At 42.8% G+C, this 16,479-nt stretch overlaps 1 protein-coding gene across 1 annotated transcript; it reads left to right on the forward strand.

The window, feature by feature from the left end:
• The first annotated feature begins 7,982 nt into the window (after positions 1–7,982).
• On the forward strand, positions 7,983–14,624 carry LOC143127017 (uncharacterized). Its single transcript, XM_076288318.1, is given in 3 exon segments — positions 7,983–8,257; positions 12,900–14,340; positions 14,607–14,624. Coding segments are annotated over 3 exon segments (1,734 nt in total).
• Positions 14,625–16,479: the final 1,855 nt, after the last annotated feature.

The following is a 16,479-nucleotide window of genomic DNA, read 5'->3' on the forward strand; positions in this document are numbered from 1 at the left end:
AGGTTAGCTAAGTCATATGGTTAGCATAGTTAACATTTTAACATTGTTAGCATGCTAGTTAGCATAGTAACTTGGTTATTATTATTATTATTATTATCTTTGTTAACATAGTTAGCATAACTGCTAGCAAACATTGGAGCCATTCCAACTGTTAGTTATCGTCAACTATCTGCCTAAATAATTTAACCATTTCAATTATCAACCTATTTAACTGTTCAGTCATTCCAACTATATTAAACCTTATCTACCAAGCAAATAATTTAACCATATGAACTCATCATATTTTTGCATTTTCATGCACTGTATTTCCTTCAGGAAATGCTTTTCTAGTTCTTATTATTCTTCTTCTAACGTAGCTAATGCAGCTTCAACCATTTAACGTAGAAACTTCATTCAAACTATGTTACGTAGGTCTTACTTAGGACATGTAGGCTTTGTATTTTTCATCTTTGTAACTTTTATACTTTTTAAACTATTAATTATTAACTTTTATAAAATCCCCATAGACTTAACATGGGCTGATGACATCACAATGGACTAATTAACTTGATTTACACCTGTATCTTCTTCCAGCTGCTCATCTAGGCCCCATCAAAGAATCAGTTCAACTGATTGCACCTGTATCAACTGCTTTCTACTGAACTAGACCAACTCTCTCTGTGTCTCTACATTCTACAAGGATATAAGACACATTTCATCCAACTTTCTATCCATTCATCCTCTTCAAACCATTCACTCATCCACAAATTAAACTATCCATCAACATCCATTAAACAATCTGCCTATCAACATCCATTCAACTTTCTGTCTATCAACATCCATTACACTATCTACATTTAACTTTTAAACTATATACTCTGTCTCAGGCTTTAAGCATACAATATGGCTCTATTAAGACTGCCGTTAAGCAATTAGAATCCTAGGCCAGGTGGCCAGGCCACCTGCACCCTATCAGTTTCTCAGGCTAACCTTTTAAACTATCCAGCTATTTGACTGTTCAGTCAGTCCAACTATATTAAACCTCATCTACCTAGTTCAGTCATTCCAACTATATTAAACCTCATCTACCTAGCAAATAATTTAACCTTTTACACTATCCACCTATTTAACCGTTCAGTCATTCCAACTATATTAAACCTCATCTACCTAGTTCAGTCATTCCAACTATATTAAACCTCATCTACCTAGTTGTCATTCCAACTATATTAAACCTCATCTACCAAGCAAATCATTTAACCATTTGAATCCTATGGCAGGTGTTCGGGCCACCTGTTTCAACTGCCATTCTCAGGCTTTAAGCATACAAACTGGCCCTATTAAGACTACACATCCTGTTCAACTGCTTCCTCTGCCAGAAACTGTTTCAAAATAAAAGTCCTCACTACAATATTTCACTGTTAAACAATTTAACCCTTTAAACTACTGAACTTTTTAACTGTTCAGCCATTGTAACTGTTACTTGTCATCAACTATGACTCCTACCCACTGTAGCTAGTTAGCATGGTTAGCATAGTTAGCATACTAGCATGTTAGCATGCTAGCATGTTAGCATGCTAGTTAGCATTTTTAGCAAAACTGCTAAAAATGATTAGCTAAGTTAGCTAAGTCACATGGTTAGCATAGTTAGCATGCTAGCATGTTAGCATGCTAGTTAGCATTTTTTACAAAACTGCTAAAAATGATTAGCTAAGTTAGCTAAGTCACATGGTTAGCATAGTTAGCATGCTAACATGTTAGCATGCTAGTTAGCATTTTTTGCAAAACTGCTAAAAATGATTAGCTAAGTTAGCTAAGTCACATGGTTAGCATAGTTAGCATGCTAGCATGTTAACATGTTAATTAGCATTTTTAGCAAAACTCCTAAAAATGATTAGCTAAGTCACATGGTTAGCATAGTTAACATGCTAACATGCTAGTTAGCATAACTACTAAAAATGAAAACATTAGCTAAGTTAAGTAACTTGGTTAACATTATTATCTTTGATAACATAGTTAGCATAACTACTAGCAAACATTAGAGCCATTCCAACTGTCAGTTATCGTCAATTATCTACCTAAATAATTTAACCATTTAAATTATCCACCTATTTACCTGTTCAATCATTCCAACAATATTAAACCTTATCTACCAAGCAAATCATTTAACTATATAAACTATCCACCTATTTAACTGTTCAGTCATTCCAACTATATTAAACCTCATCTACCTAGTTCAGTCATTCCAACTACATTAAACCTCATCTACCTAGCAAATAATTTAACCAGATGAACTCATCATATTTTTGCATTTTCATGCACTGTATTTCCTTCAGGAAATGCTTTTCTAGTTACAGTGCATGAAAATGCACTGTACTGTTCTTCCTAGGCTTCTTATTACAGTGCATGAAAATGCACTGTACTGTTCTTCCTAGGCTTCTTATTCTTCTTCTTCTAACGCAATTAATGCAGCTTCAACCGCTTAACGTAGAAACTTCATTCAAACTATGTTACATAGGTCTTACTTAGGACATGGGTGCTTTGTATTTTTCAGCTTTGTAACTTTTATACTTTTTAAACTATTAATTAAAAACTGTTCAAAATTTCCCCATAGACTTAACATGGGCTGATGACATCACAATAGAGCCGTTAAGCAATTAGAATCCTATGGCAGGTGTTCGGGCCAGCTGCATCAACTGCCAGTCTCAGGCTTTAAGCATACAAACTGGCCCTATTAAGACTACACATCCTGTTCAACTGCTTCCTCTGCCAAAAACTGTTTCAAAATAAAAGTCCTCACTACAATATTTCACTGTTAAACAATTTAACCCTTTAAACTACTGAACTTTTTAACTGTTCAGCCATTGTAACTGTTACTTGTCATCAACTATGACTCCTACCCACTGTAGCTAGTTAGCATGTTAGTTAGCATGTTAGTTAGCATTTTTAACAAAACTGCTAAAAACGATTAGCTAAGTTAGCTAAGTCACATGGTTAGCATAGTTAGCATGCTAGCATGTTAGCATGCTAGTTAGCATTTTAAACAAAAAAGCACTGTATTTCCTTCAGGAAATGCTTTTCTAGTTAACATTTGGTTTCTTTACAGAATACATATCAACGTAGCAAGGTGCTAACGTCAACTATTTCACTAACGTTACCTAACGTTAGTTTAGTTATTTGTGACCCATCATTTCATACATAACGCTAACGTTACATAATGTTTGACGACATAAATGACTCAAATACCAAAAAACCGGAACACTTACCTTGTCACTAATTAGAGAAATGTGCCTCTGAAGGTTTACGAGCAAATAAGTGACCACGGCAGGCGAAGACGTTCAGAAGATTCACAGCTCCAGCGGTAGCTCGGTTCAGCTGTTAATTGTTTTCAGCTGCAGGTCACGTCATGCTTAAAGTTGCCGCCATGGAGGTCAATGTTAAGTCAATGGGAATGTATTGCTCTTTTATCGTAAATATCTCAAAAAGTATAAAGTTACAAATGTAAAAATGACATTGTACAATTGTCCGTTACAAGACCTTTGTAGGAGTGTTTGAATGACGTCAAACGGTTCAGTGGTTTTAGTGTCATTAAATGTCAAATTCGGTCGGAAGAAGAATAATAGGCTAATATTAAGAAGAACAGTGATAATAGTCCATTGCATTTACATGCAATGCAATTATGTTACTTGTGTTTGTGTGTGCAGTGTATGCGTGTGCTTCTGGACAATTGAAAACAATTAACGCTAAGACAGGGTGGAATGAATTCCGCCACAACCCTAACTAATCATTAGTGCATGTGTATGCAACAACTGTTTAAAAATGGAAATATGACTTCATCAAAAAATATTATTGCATAATTTATTAACAATAATTTATAAACATATTTTAAATATAGGTTAAGTATTTTTATTAGAACTCACAAAATATTTATGAATTTACATTTCCAGCATATAACTGTTACAACTGAAAAATCATCACAATTTCACTTCAAACAGGGGATGCAAAAATGTGCTGCATATGATCTCTTTATACATTTACAAATTATGTATAAAAGGTGAGGCTAACTTCAACCATGAACCAAGGGAAAGCTAAACTTGTTAGTCTTTGTATAATACTCCTGGGTGCAGTGAATATAATTATTCAGTAAATGTTTACAAAGACCGTAATCATAATTTACTCTCAATATTCAACTATGCTGACTTAACCCAAAAGAATGTGAGGGAATGACTATACTTGAATGGTATGGAGCACCGTGCCACAGAGAATCTCAGGGGAGTAACCTGTGAGAGATAAGGAATTAAGTGTGCACAATCACTGAGACTATGACAATACGCACATAAGGGTGGGGTGTGACGTCTTATAGTAGACAATAGCCAAGCCTCTTGCTTGACCTATGTTTCTTTTTAATAAATTGAACAATAAAACCCCTCCCGGATGGTAGGATGAATATAAAAATGTAGGTATTTAGAGGGTAATTATTTCTAAGTTTCCCAGATTTTATTGTGACAGAGCTTTTTGTGTTTGTTTGTTTTCTTTTGTTTTGTTTTTTGAAAGGAGGAAAAACATATTTTTAAAAAATATATTTCCTTTTTTTTGTATTCCCTATATGTACAGTATAGACAGTAAAACATATTATATATAACTATGTAACTACTATATGACTACTAACACTATAAACATATTATAGACAATTATCAAGTATTAACCACTTGTAAAGCATGTAAATGTCTGGATGTCTCAAAATGTTATGCAGCTGAAAAAAGAAAAAACTGAAGTAATTATATATATATAGTTTGGTAAAAAGGAGGAAAGACTTCGGCTTGCCGCTCTTTCCTTAACTCTCCTTGGATGAAAGCAAAGGATACTGTTAAAAGTATTGGTGTATTAATTGACAGTGATTTAAATTTCAACAGCCACATGAAAGCGATAACTAAATCAGCTTTTTAGCACCTTAAAAATATTGCCTAACTTCAAGGGCTGATGTCAAAACATGACTTAGAAAAACTCATTCATGCATTTATCTCCTGCATAGTTGATTACTGCAATGAGCTTTTCACAGGCCTTCCTAAAAAGACCATCAAACAGCTTCAGGGGATACAAAATGCAGCAGCTAGGGTTCTCACAAAAACAAAAAAGAACCACGAATCCACAATAATTAAAAAAGTTTTGTAGCGTAACATGTCCATATCCATAAATTGACCAAACATTGGTAAAAATGGAACTTGAAATCGGGCGGGTGGACTATATAGTCTATCTTAATGAAAACTTAACAGTTTCTGATTCATTGGCTGTTATGTAACACTATGTCACATAATGCAAACATATGTGAGTGCTTAGAAACATACCACATTTGTGTCTCACCCTAGATGTAATTAATCATCGGAGATGTTCCATTGATTTATGATTCTGTTGCATAATAAGCCTCACCCTGCTGAATGTCTCTCTAAGGTGTTCCAATGTGTTACCGGTTAAAAGGTTTTGTGAAAGGTGTTGTTGCGATAGGATACAGTGCCAAGCCAAAACTAGTTTGTGAAGATAGCTAAGCTGTGTAGGAGTGGATCATTTGATGGGCAGACAGTGACAACGTCACTCAGAACCTGCATGATGTATTGAGGACGCAAAAGAGAACCAAAATAGAACAAGTCTGACAAACAGGAATGATGGGCAGGGTATTAAATGGCCAGTATCCTCACCTCCTCACTCAGACAACTAGGACACTCAGAGAGGACAACAGGGTTACATTATACTCAGTGGCCTATTGACATAGGATTTTTCACCAAGGACTAAACTTTACAGGTAGGCTCTTGGTTGTCATTTCTTAGAGAGACATACTAAATATTTGATAAGACATAAGACATACGACTTTACATTACATTCTTTAGATTAAGTTATTCAACATTGAAAATAAATACTTAATTACTCAAGTTGATAAACTCTTAAATTTCACCCAAATGGTTTACTCTTAACACGATTTTATTTCTGATAACTTATTTGTAATGCATGTATTTATTTAGTGATAAATTTGAGTTTGTAGAAATCTTTGTATACACACACACACAGAAAACGATATATATATCCTTGTGGTGCTGGTGCCTTAATTGGTTTGGTTGACTATTGTAGGTATTGTGGTGTATTGTAACCATGTCTTTCTAATTTCAGACAAACTGATACACATGGCTATCTATATGCTGTCCATAGGTCAGTGATATTTCTTGAACACTTTTTAATTCATTAACTTAATCTTTCTGATCCATGAAATTATGGTATAGAAAATGTGTTATAATAATCATGTGTTAATATTGCCTGAAGGCAGATGACATCCGGCTCTATTATGATGGTCAAAAGCGTATTCTCATCATGGTGCAAAGTATATAGTATAAGTATATATACTCTTTTGATCCCGTGAGGGAAATTTGGTCTCTGCATTTATCCCAATCCGTGAATTAGTAAAACACACTCGGCACACAGTGAAGTGAAGCACACACTAATCCCGGCGCAGTGAGCTGCCTGCAACAACAGTGGCGCTCGGGGAGTAGTGAGGGGTTAGGTGCCTTGCTCAAAGGCACTTCAACCGTGCCTACTGGTCGGGGGTTCGAACCAGCAACCCTCTGGTTACAAGTCCGAAACGCTAGCCAGTAGGCCATGGCTGCCCCAAAGTGTATTCCTATTGTACAATCAAGTTTTTCGCCCTGCCCGTCTCTTTTATTAAGCAATGCGTTCAGGGGTGTGGAAATGAATGACCTTAGGTGTGGTCTTGGCGCATTATCTAAAAATCGCTATTTTACACTATCTGAAAAGCATTACGCCACTGACCAAGAAAAACCTGGTCTATAGCGAAAAGCGCATATTAAGCACAGCTGAAGACGCACTGTCAAGAGATGTAAACAGCAACTCCTCTGGCCTTTTAGATGGCCGAGATAGGGCCCCTCTGGGTTTGACACAGGGTTATGTTCTCACTAGTTCATGGCCCATTTAGCTGCCAACTAATATGTATTCTGCACGGTTGGAAAAATTGAATGTGCTATTTTACTACTTTTAATAAGCATAGTAGGCCTAACGGTGGGTTTCCACACACCGAAATTTCGCGTCGCTCTCATTGAGGTTGAATGGAGACGAAATTCGCCCTGGTTGGGCGAAATGAGAGCAAATCGCCGAGGCAGGTGAAACAAAGTTGGCATAAGTTTAAATTTATTTAAATAAGGACCATTCGAGAACCAATCAGGTCCGTGTGTTTATGTTTGGAGGCGGGAGTTACAAAAAAGTCTGACCAAGATGGCGGAGACTACCTGAGTTGTAACACAAAAATTTGTTTGTGATTAAAATGTTTCTACACGAACATTGACACTTGTATCAATACGAATTGCGGTTTATATGCCACACGAACTTAGTCAGAGTACATACACCACTAAATAGACCACTATATATGTTAGTTTAAACACTTTTTAGCTAGCTGACAGGCAAACTGCTAGTATGTTCGGGCATTGGATTGCATTGTAAACCTAGCTAGACAGCTAGGCTACATGCTGCAACACAGGTATGAAATATATTATGTCTTATTGACATTGTTGTTTCAATGAACATGAATTGTAGTTTAGGCAACATCAACTTAGTCGAGGCATAAAGACCCCTGGATATCTTCATTAAGTACTTAAACATTTGAACCAGCTGATTAGCCTAATTAGTTTGCTTGCCACCACTGGCTAGACACTGCAGTCAAAAGTTTAGCGGTTTGGCCATCACGCCCCCAAAGCAAAATTTTGCTGGCCGGAATTCGCGAGGTGTTTCGTTGTGTGGAAACCCATCGTAAGACTTGTGCCATGATCTCAAGCAGACCTAGCCGTCTACCTCCACTGCTTGTCACCCTTCAATACGTTGATTGACATTATGTGGTCAATGTCCTCTGCATTGAAGCTTGTCCCCTATTTCATCCTGATGTATTTCTTAATTTCCATCAATAAGATAACTAACTGATTACTTCTTTCTGTACAGGTCTTGCCCTGCTACTAATGTGTTTTCCCATCAAGGGTTTACCAAGCCAGCGCAACTCCAACATTGAGTTCTACAGCGACCTAGAGCGGTCACACCTATTGCTAAGAGAAAGAGGCTCTCGCACTGCATTAGACTCCAGAAACAGTGGTCACACAGAGAATGGCCTGCTTGAGGAGGATTCTGAATTCATATTGGTCACTCCAACAAGCAAGTTCAGCCCCAAAAGTGAATTGCATGACCTTGCATCAAAGGAGGAAGGCCTATTTACCAAGAAGAAGTCTTCAGACACCCTGTCACGATTCCGGCGGGAAACTGTAGAAGGTTCAGAAGGTAGCCAATCAAATATTTCTATACAAGTAAACTAAGGTGTTCATTTCCTAAGATACCCGGGTGCTTGTCAGTTTTTATTCTCGTTATTCTGTTTGCATTTACACTCATAAAAGTAAAAGTAGAAATCACACTGAAATCACTTTTTGATTTTTCTGGCACAACAACAACAGCTACAACAACAACAGCAGAACCACCAACAACAACAGCAGCACCAACAACAACAACAACAACAGCAGCACCAACAACAACAACAACAGCAGCGGAAACGACAACAATAACAACAGCAGCACCAACAACAACAACAGCAGCGGAAACGACGACAACAGCAGCGCCAACAACAACAACAACAACAGCAGCACCAACGACGACACCAACAACAGCAGCACCAACAACAACAACAGCAGCTGAAACGCCAACAACAACAGCAGCAGTGCCAACAATGACACCAACAACAGCAGCACCAACAACAGCAGCGGAAACGACAACAACAACAACAACAGAAGCACCAACAACAACAACAGCAACAGAAGCACCAACAACAACAACAGCAGCACCAACAACGACACCAACAACAGCAGCGCCAACAACAACAACAACAACAGCAGCGGAAACGACAACAACAACAACAACAGCAGCACCAACAACAACAACAGCAGTGGAAATGACAACAACAACAACAGCAGCGCCAACAACAACAACAGCAGCACCAACGACAACAACAACAACAGCAGCACCAACAACAACAACAACAGCGCCAATGACGACAACAGCAGCGGAAACGACAACAGCAACAGCAGCACCAACAACAACAACAGCAGCGGAAATGACGACAACAACAACAACAGCAGCGCCAACAACAACACCAACAACAGCAGCGCCAACAACAACAGCAGCACCAACAACGACACCAACAACAGCAGCGCCAACAACAACAGCAGCACCAACAACGACACCAACAACAACAACAGCAGCGGAAACGACACCAACAACAGCAGCACCAACAACAGCAGCGGAAATGACAACAACAACAACAGCAGCGCCAGCATCAACAACAACAACAGCAGCACCAACAACAACAACAGCAGCGGAAACGACGACAACAGCAGCGCCAACAACAACAACAACAACAGCAGCACCAACGACGACACCAACAACAGCAGCACCAACAACAACAACAGCAGCTGAAACGCCAACAACAACAGCAGCAGTGCCAACAATGACACCAACAACAGCAGCACCAACAACAGCAGCGGAAACGACAACAACAACAACAACAGAAGCACCAACAACAACAACAGCAACAGAAGCACCAACAACAACAACAGCAGCACCAACAACGACACCAACAACAGCAGCGCCAACAACAACAACAACAACAGCAGCGGAAACGACAACAACAACAACAACAGCAGCACCAACAACAACAACAGCAGTGGAAATGACAACAACAACAACAGCAGCGCCAACAACAACAACAGCAGCACCAACGACAACAACAACAACAGCAGCACCAACAACAACAACAACAGCGCCAATGACGACAACAGCAGCGGAAACGACAACAGCAACAGCAGCACCAACAACAACAACAGCAGCGGAAATGACGACAACAACAACAACAGCAGCGCCAACAACAACACCAACAACAGCAGCGCCAACAACAACAGCAGCACCAACAACGACACCAACAACAGCAGCGCCAACAACAACAGCAGCACCAACAACGACACCAACAACAACAACAGCAGCGGAAACGACACCAACAACAGCAGCACCAACAACAGCAGCGGAAATGACAACAACAACAACAGCAGCGCCAGCATCAACAACAACAACAGCAGCACCAACAACAACAACAGCAGCGGAAACGACGACAACAGCAGCGCCAACAACAACAACAACAACAGCAGCACCAACGACGACACCAACAACAGCAGCACCAACAACAACAACAGCAGCTGAAACGCCAACAACAACAGCAGCAGTGCCAACAATGACACCAACAACAGCAGCACCAACAACAGCAGCGGAAACGACAACAACAACAACAACAGAAGCACCAACAACAACAACAGCAACAGAAGCACCAACAACAACAACAGCAGCACCAACAACGACACCAACAACAGCAGCGCCAACAACAACAACAACAACAGCAGCGGAAACGACAACAACAACAACAACAGCAGCACCAACAACAACAACAGCAGTGGAAATGACAACAACAACAACAGCAGCGCCAACAACAACAACAGCAGCACCAACGACAACAACAACAACAGCAGCACCAACAACAACAACAACAGCGCCAATGACGACAACAGCAGCGGAAACGACAACAGCAACAGCAGCACCAACAACAACAACAGCAGCGGAAATGACGACAACAACAACAACAGCAGCGCCAACAACAACACCAACAACAGCAGCGCCAACAACAACAGCAGCACCAACAACGACACCAACAACAGCAGCGCCAACAACAACAGCAGCACCAACAACGACACCAACAACAACAACAGCAGCGGAAACGACACCAACAACAGCAGCACCAACAACAGCAGCGGAAATGACAACAACAACAACAGCAGCGCCAGCATCAACAACAACAACAGCAGCACCAACAACAACAACAGCAGCGGAAACGACAACAACAACAGCAGCGCCAACAACAACAACAGCGCCAATGACGACAACAGCAGCGGAAACGACAACAACAACAGCAGCACCAACAACAACAACAGCAGCTGAAACGCCAACAACAACAACAGCAGCAGTGCCAGCATCAACAACAACAACAGCAGCACCAACAACAACAACAGCAGCGGAAACGACAACAACAACAGCAGCGCCAACAACAACAACAGCAGCACCAACGACAACAACAACGACAACAACAGCAGCACCAACAACAGCAGCGGAAACGACAACAACAACAACAGAAGCACCAACAACAACAACAGCAGCACCAACAACGACACCAACAACAGCAGCGCCAACAACAACAACAACAACAGCAGCGGAAACGACGACAACAACAACAACAGCAGCACCAACAACAACAACAGCAGTGGAAATGACAACAACAACAACAGCAGCGCCAACAACAACAACAGCAGCACCAACGACAACAACAACAACAGCAGCACCAACAACAACAGCGCCAATGACGACAACAGCAGCGGAAACGACAACAACAACAGCAGCACCAACAACAACAACAGCAGCGGAAACGACGACAACAACAACAACAGCAGCGCCAACAACGACACCAACAACAGCAGCGCCAACAACAACAGCAGCACCAACAACGACGCCAACAACAGCAGCGCCAACAACAACAACAGCAGCGGAAACGACACCAACAACAGCAGCACCGACAACAACAACAACAGCGCCAATGACGACAACAGCAGCGGAAACGACAACAACAACAGCAGCACCAACAACAACAACAGCAGCTGAAACGCCAACAACAACAACAGCAGCAGTGCCAACAATGACACCAACAACACCAACAACAACAACAGCAGCGCCAACAACGACACCAACAACAGCAGCGCCAACAACAACAGCAGCACCAACAACGACACCAACAACAACAACAGCAGCGGAAACGACACCAACAACAGCAGCACCAACAACAACAACAGCAGCTGAAACGCCAACAACAACAACAGCAGCAGTGCCAACAATGACACCAACAACAGCAGCACCAACAACAGCAGCGGAAACGACAACAACAACAACAACAGCAGCGCCAGCATCAACAACAACAACAGCAGCACCAACAACAACAACAGCAGCGGAAACGACAACAACAACAGCAGCGCCAACAACAACAACAGCGCCAATGACGACAACAGCAGCGGAAACGACAACAACAACAGCAGCACCAACAACAACAACAGCAGCTGAAACGCCAACAACAACAACAGCAACAACAACAGCAGCGGAAACGACAACAACAACAACAGCAGCGCCAACAACAACAACAGCAGCACCAACGACAACAACAACAGCAGCACAACCAACGACACCAACAACAGCAGCACCAACAACAACAACAGCAGCTGAAACGCCAACAACAACAACAGCAGCAGTGCCAACAACAACAACAACAGCAGAGCCAACAATGACACCAACAACAGCAGCACCAACAACAGCAGCGGAAACGACAACAACAGCAGCACCACCAACAACAACAGCAGCACCAACGACGACAACAGCTGCGGAAACGACAACACCAACAACAGTAGCACCAACAACAACAACAGCAGCTGAAACGCCAACAACAACAACAGCAGCAGTGCCAACAACAACAACAACAGCAGAGCCAACAATGACACCAACAACAGCAGCACCAACAACAGCAACGGCAACAACGACACCAACAACAGCACCACCAACAACAACAGCAGCACCAACAACAACAACAGCAGCGGAAACGACAACACCAACAACAGCAGCACCAACAACAACAACAGCAGCTGAAACGCCAACAACAACAACAGCAGCAGTGCCAACAACAACAACAACAGCAGAGCCAACAATGACACCAACAACAGCAGCACCAACAACAGCAGCGGAAACGACAACAACAGCAGCACCACCAACAACAACAGCAGCACCAACGACGACAACAACAACAGCAACGGCAACAACGACACCAACAACAGCACCACCAACAACAACAGCAGCACCAACAACAACAACAGCAGCGGAAACGACAACAACAACAACAGCAGCACCAACGACAACAACAACAGCAGCACAACCAACGACACCAACAACAGCAGCACCAACAACAACAACAACAGCAGCTGAAACGCCAACAACAACAACAGCAGCAGTGCCAACAACAACAACAACAGCAGAGCCAACAATGACACCAACAACAGCAGCACCAACAACAGCAGCGGAAACGACAACAACAGCAGCACCACCAACAACAACAGCAGCACCAACGACGACAACAACAACGGCAACAACGACACCAACAACAGCACCACCAACAACAACAGCAGCACCAACGCCAACAACAACAACAGCAGCAGTGCCAACAATGACACCAACAACAGCAGCACCAACAACAGCAGCGGAAACGACAACAACAACAACAACAGCAGCGCCAGCAACAACAACAACAACAGCAGCACCAACAACAACAACAGCAGCGGAAACGACACCAACAACAGCAGCACCAACAACAACAACAGCGCCAATGACGACAACAACAGCGCCAATGACAACAACAGCAGCGGAAACGACACCAACAACAGCAGCACCAACAACAACAACAGCGCCAATGACGACAACAACAGCGCCAATGACGACAACAGCAGCGGAAATGACAACAACAACAGCAGCACCAACAACAACAACAGCAGCTGAAACGCCAACAACAACAACAGCAGCAGTGCCAACAATGACACCAACAACAGCAGCACCAACAACAGCAGCGGAAACGACAACAACAACAACAACAGCAGCGCCAGCATCAACAACAACAACAGCAGCACCAACAACAACAACAGCAGCGGAAACGACAACAACAACAGCAGCGCCAACAACAACAACAGCGCCAATGACGACAACAGCAGCGGAAACGACAACAACAACAGCAGCACCAACAACAACAACAGCAGCTGAAACGCCAACAACAACAACAGCAGCAGTGCCAGCATCAACAACAACAACAGCAGCACCAACAACAACAACAGCAGCGGAAACGACAACAACAACAGCAGCGCCAACAACAACAACAGCAGCACCAACGACAACAACAACAACAGCAGCGGAAACGACAACAACAACAACAGCAGCGCCAACAACAACAACAGCAGCACCAACGACAACAACAACAGCAGCACAACCAACGACACCAACAACAGCAGCACCAACAACAACAACAGCAGCTGAAACGCCAACAACAACAACAGCAGCAGTGCCAACAACAACAACAACAGCAGAGCCAACAATGACACCAACAACAGCAGCACCAACAACAGTAGCGGAAACGACAACAACAACAACAACAGCAGCGCCAGCAACAACAACAACAACAGCAGCACCAACAACAACAACAACAGTGCCAATGACGACAACAGCAGCGGAAACAACAACAACAACAGTAGCGGAAACGACGACAACAACAACAGCAGCGCCAACAACAACAACAACAACAGCAGCGCCAGCAACAACAACAACAACAACAGCACCAACGACAACAACAACAACAGCAGCACAACCAACGACACCAACAACAGCAGCACCAACAACAACAACAACAGCGTCAATGGCGACAACAGCAGCGGAAACGACAATAACAACAGCAGCACCAACGACAACAACAACAACAGTAGCGCCAACAACAACAGCAGCAGCAGTGCCAACAACAACAACAACAGCAGAGCCAACAATGACACCAACAACAGCAGCACCAACAACAACAACAGCAGCTGAAACGACAACACCAATAACAGCAGCGCCAACAACAGCAGCGCCAACAAAAACAACAGCAGCACCAACAGCTGCACCAACAACAACGACAACAGCAGCACAACCAACGACACCAACAACAGCAGCAACAACAACAACAACAACAGCACCAACGACACCAACAACAGCAGCAACAACAACAACAACAACAGCACCAACAACAACAACAGCAGCGGAAACGACAACAACAACAACAGCAGCGCCAACAACAACAACAGCAGCACCAACGACAACAACAACAACAGCAGCACAACCAACGACACCAACAACAGCAGCAGCAACAACAACAACAACAGCAGCAGTGCCAGCATCAACAACAACAACAGCAGCGCCAACAACAACAACAGCAGCACCAACGACAACAACAACAACAGCAGCGGAAACGACAACAACAACAACAGCAGCGCCAACAACAACAACAGCAGCACCAACGACAACAACAACAGCAGCACAACCAACGACACCAACAACAGCAGCACCAACAACAACAACAGCAGCTGAAACGCCAACAACAACAACAGCAGCAGTGCCAACAACAACAACAACAGCAGAGCCAACAATGACACCAACAACAGCAGCACCAACAACAGCAGCGGAAACGACAACAACAACAACAACAGCAGCGCCAGCAACAACAACAACAACAGCAGCACCAACAACAACAACAACAGTGCCAATGACGACAACAGCAGCGGAAACAACAACAACAACAGTAGCGGAAACGACGACAACAAAAACAGCAGCGCCAACAACAACAACAACAACAGCAGCGCCAGCAACAACAACAACAACAACAGCACCAACAACAACAACAGCAGCGGAAACGACAACAACAACAACAGCAGCACCAACGACAACAACAACAACAGCAGCACCAACGACAACAACAACAACAGCAGCACAGCCAACGACACCAACAACAGCAGCACCAACAACAACAACAACAGAGTCAATGACGACAACAGCAGCGGAAACGACAATAACAACAACAGTAGTGCCAACAACAACAACAGTAGCGCCAACAACAACAGCAGCAGCAGTGCCAACAACAACAACAACAGCAGAGCCAACAATGACACCAACAACAGCAGCACCAACGACAACAACAACAACAGCAGCGGAAACGACAACAACAACAACAGCAGCGCCAACAACAACAACAGCAGCACCAACGACAACAACAACAGCAGCACAACCAACGACACCAACAACAGCAGCACCAACAACAACAACAGCAGCTGAAACGCCAACAACAACAACAGCAGCAGTGCCAACAACAACAACAACAGCAGAGCCAACAATGACACCAACAACAGCAGCACCAACAACAGCAGCGGAAACGACAACAACAACAACAACAGCAGCGCCAGCAACAACAACAACAACAGCAGCACCAACAACAACAACAACAGTGCCAATGACGACAACAGCAGCGGAAACAACAACAACAACAGTAGCGGAAACGACGACAACAAAAACAGCAGCGCCAACAACAACAACAACAACAGCAGCGCCAGCAACAACAACAACAACAACAGCACCAACAACAACAACAGCAGCGGAAACGACAACAACAACAACAGCAGCACCAACGACAACAACAACAACAGCAGCACCAACGACAACAACAACAACAGCAGCACAGCCAACGACACCAACAACAGCAGCACCAACAACAACAAC

The sequence above is a fragment of the Alosa pseudoharengus genome, unplaced genomic scaffold, assembly GCF_046254945.1.
Source record: "Alosa pseudoharengus isolate Yale_2024_CS ecotype anadromous, Long Island Sound unplaced genomic scaffold, YU_APseudo_1.1 YU_APseudo_1.1_scf_17, whole genome shotgun sequence".
Classification (NCBI taxonomy): Eukaryota; Metazoa; Chordata; class Actinopteri; order Clupeiformes; family Clupeidae; genus Alosa; species Alosa pseudoharengus.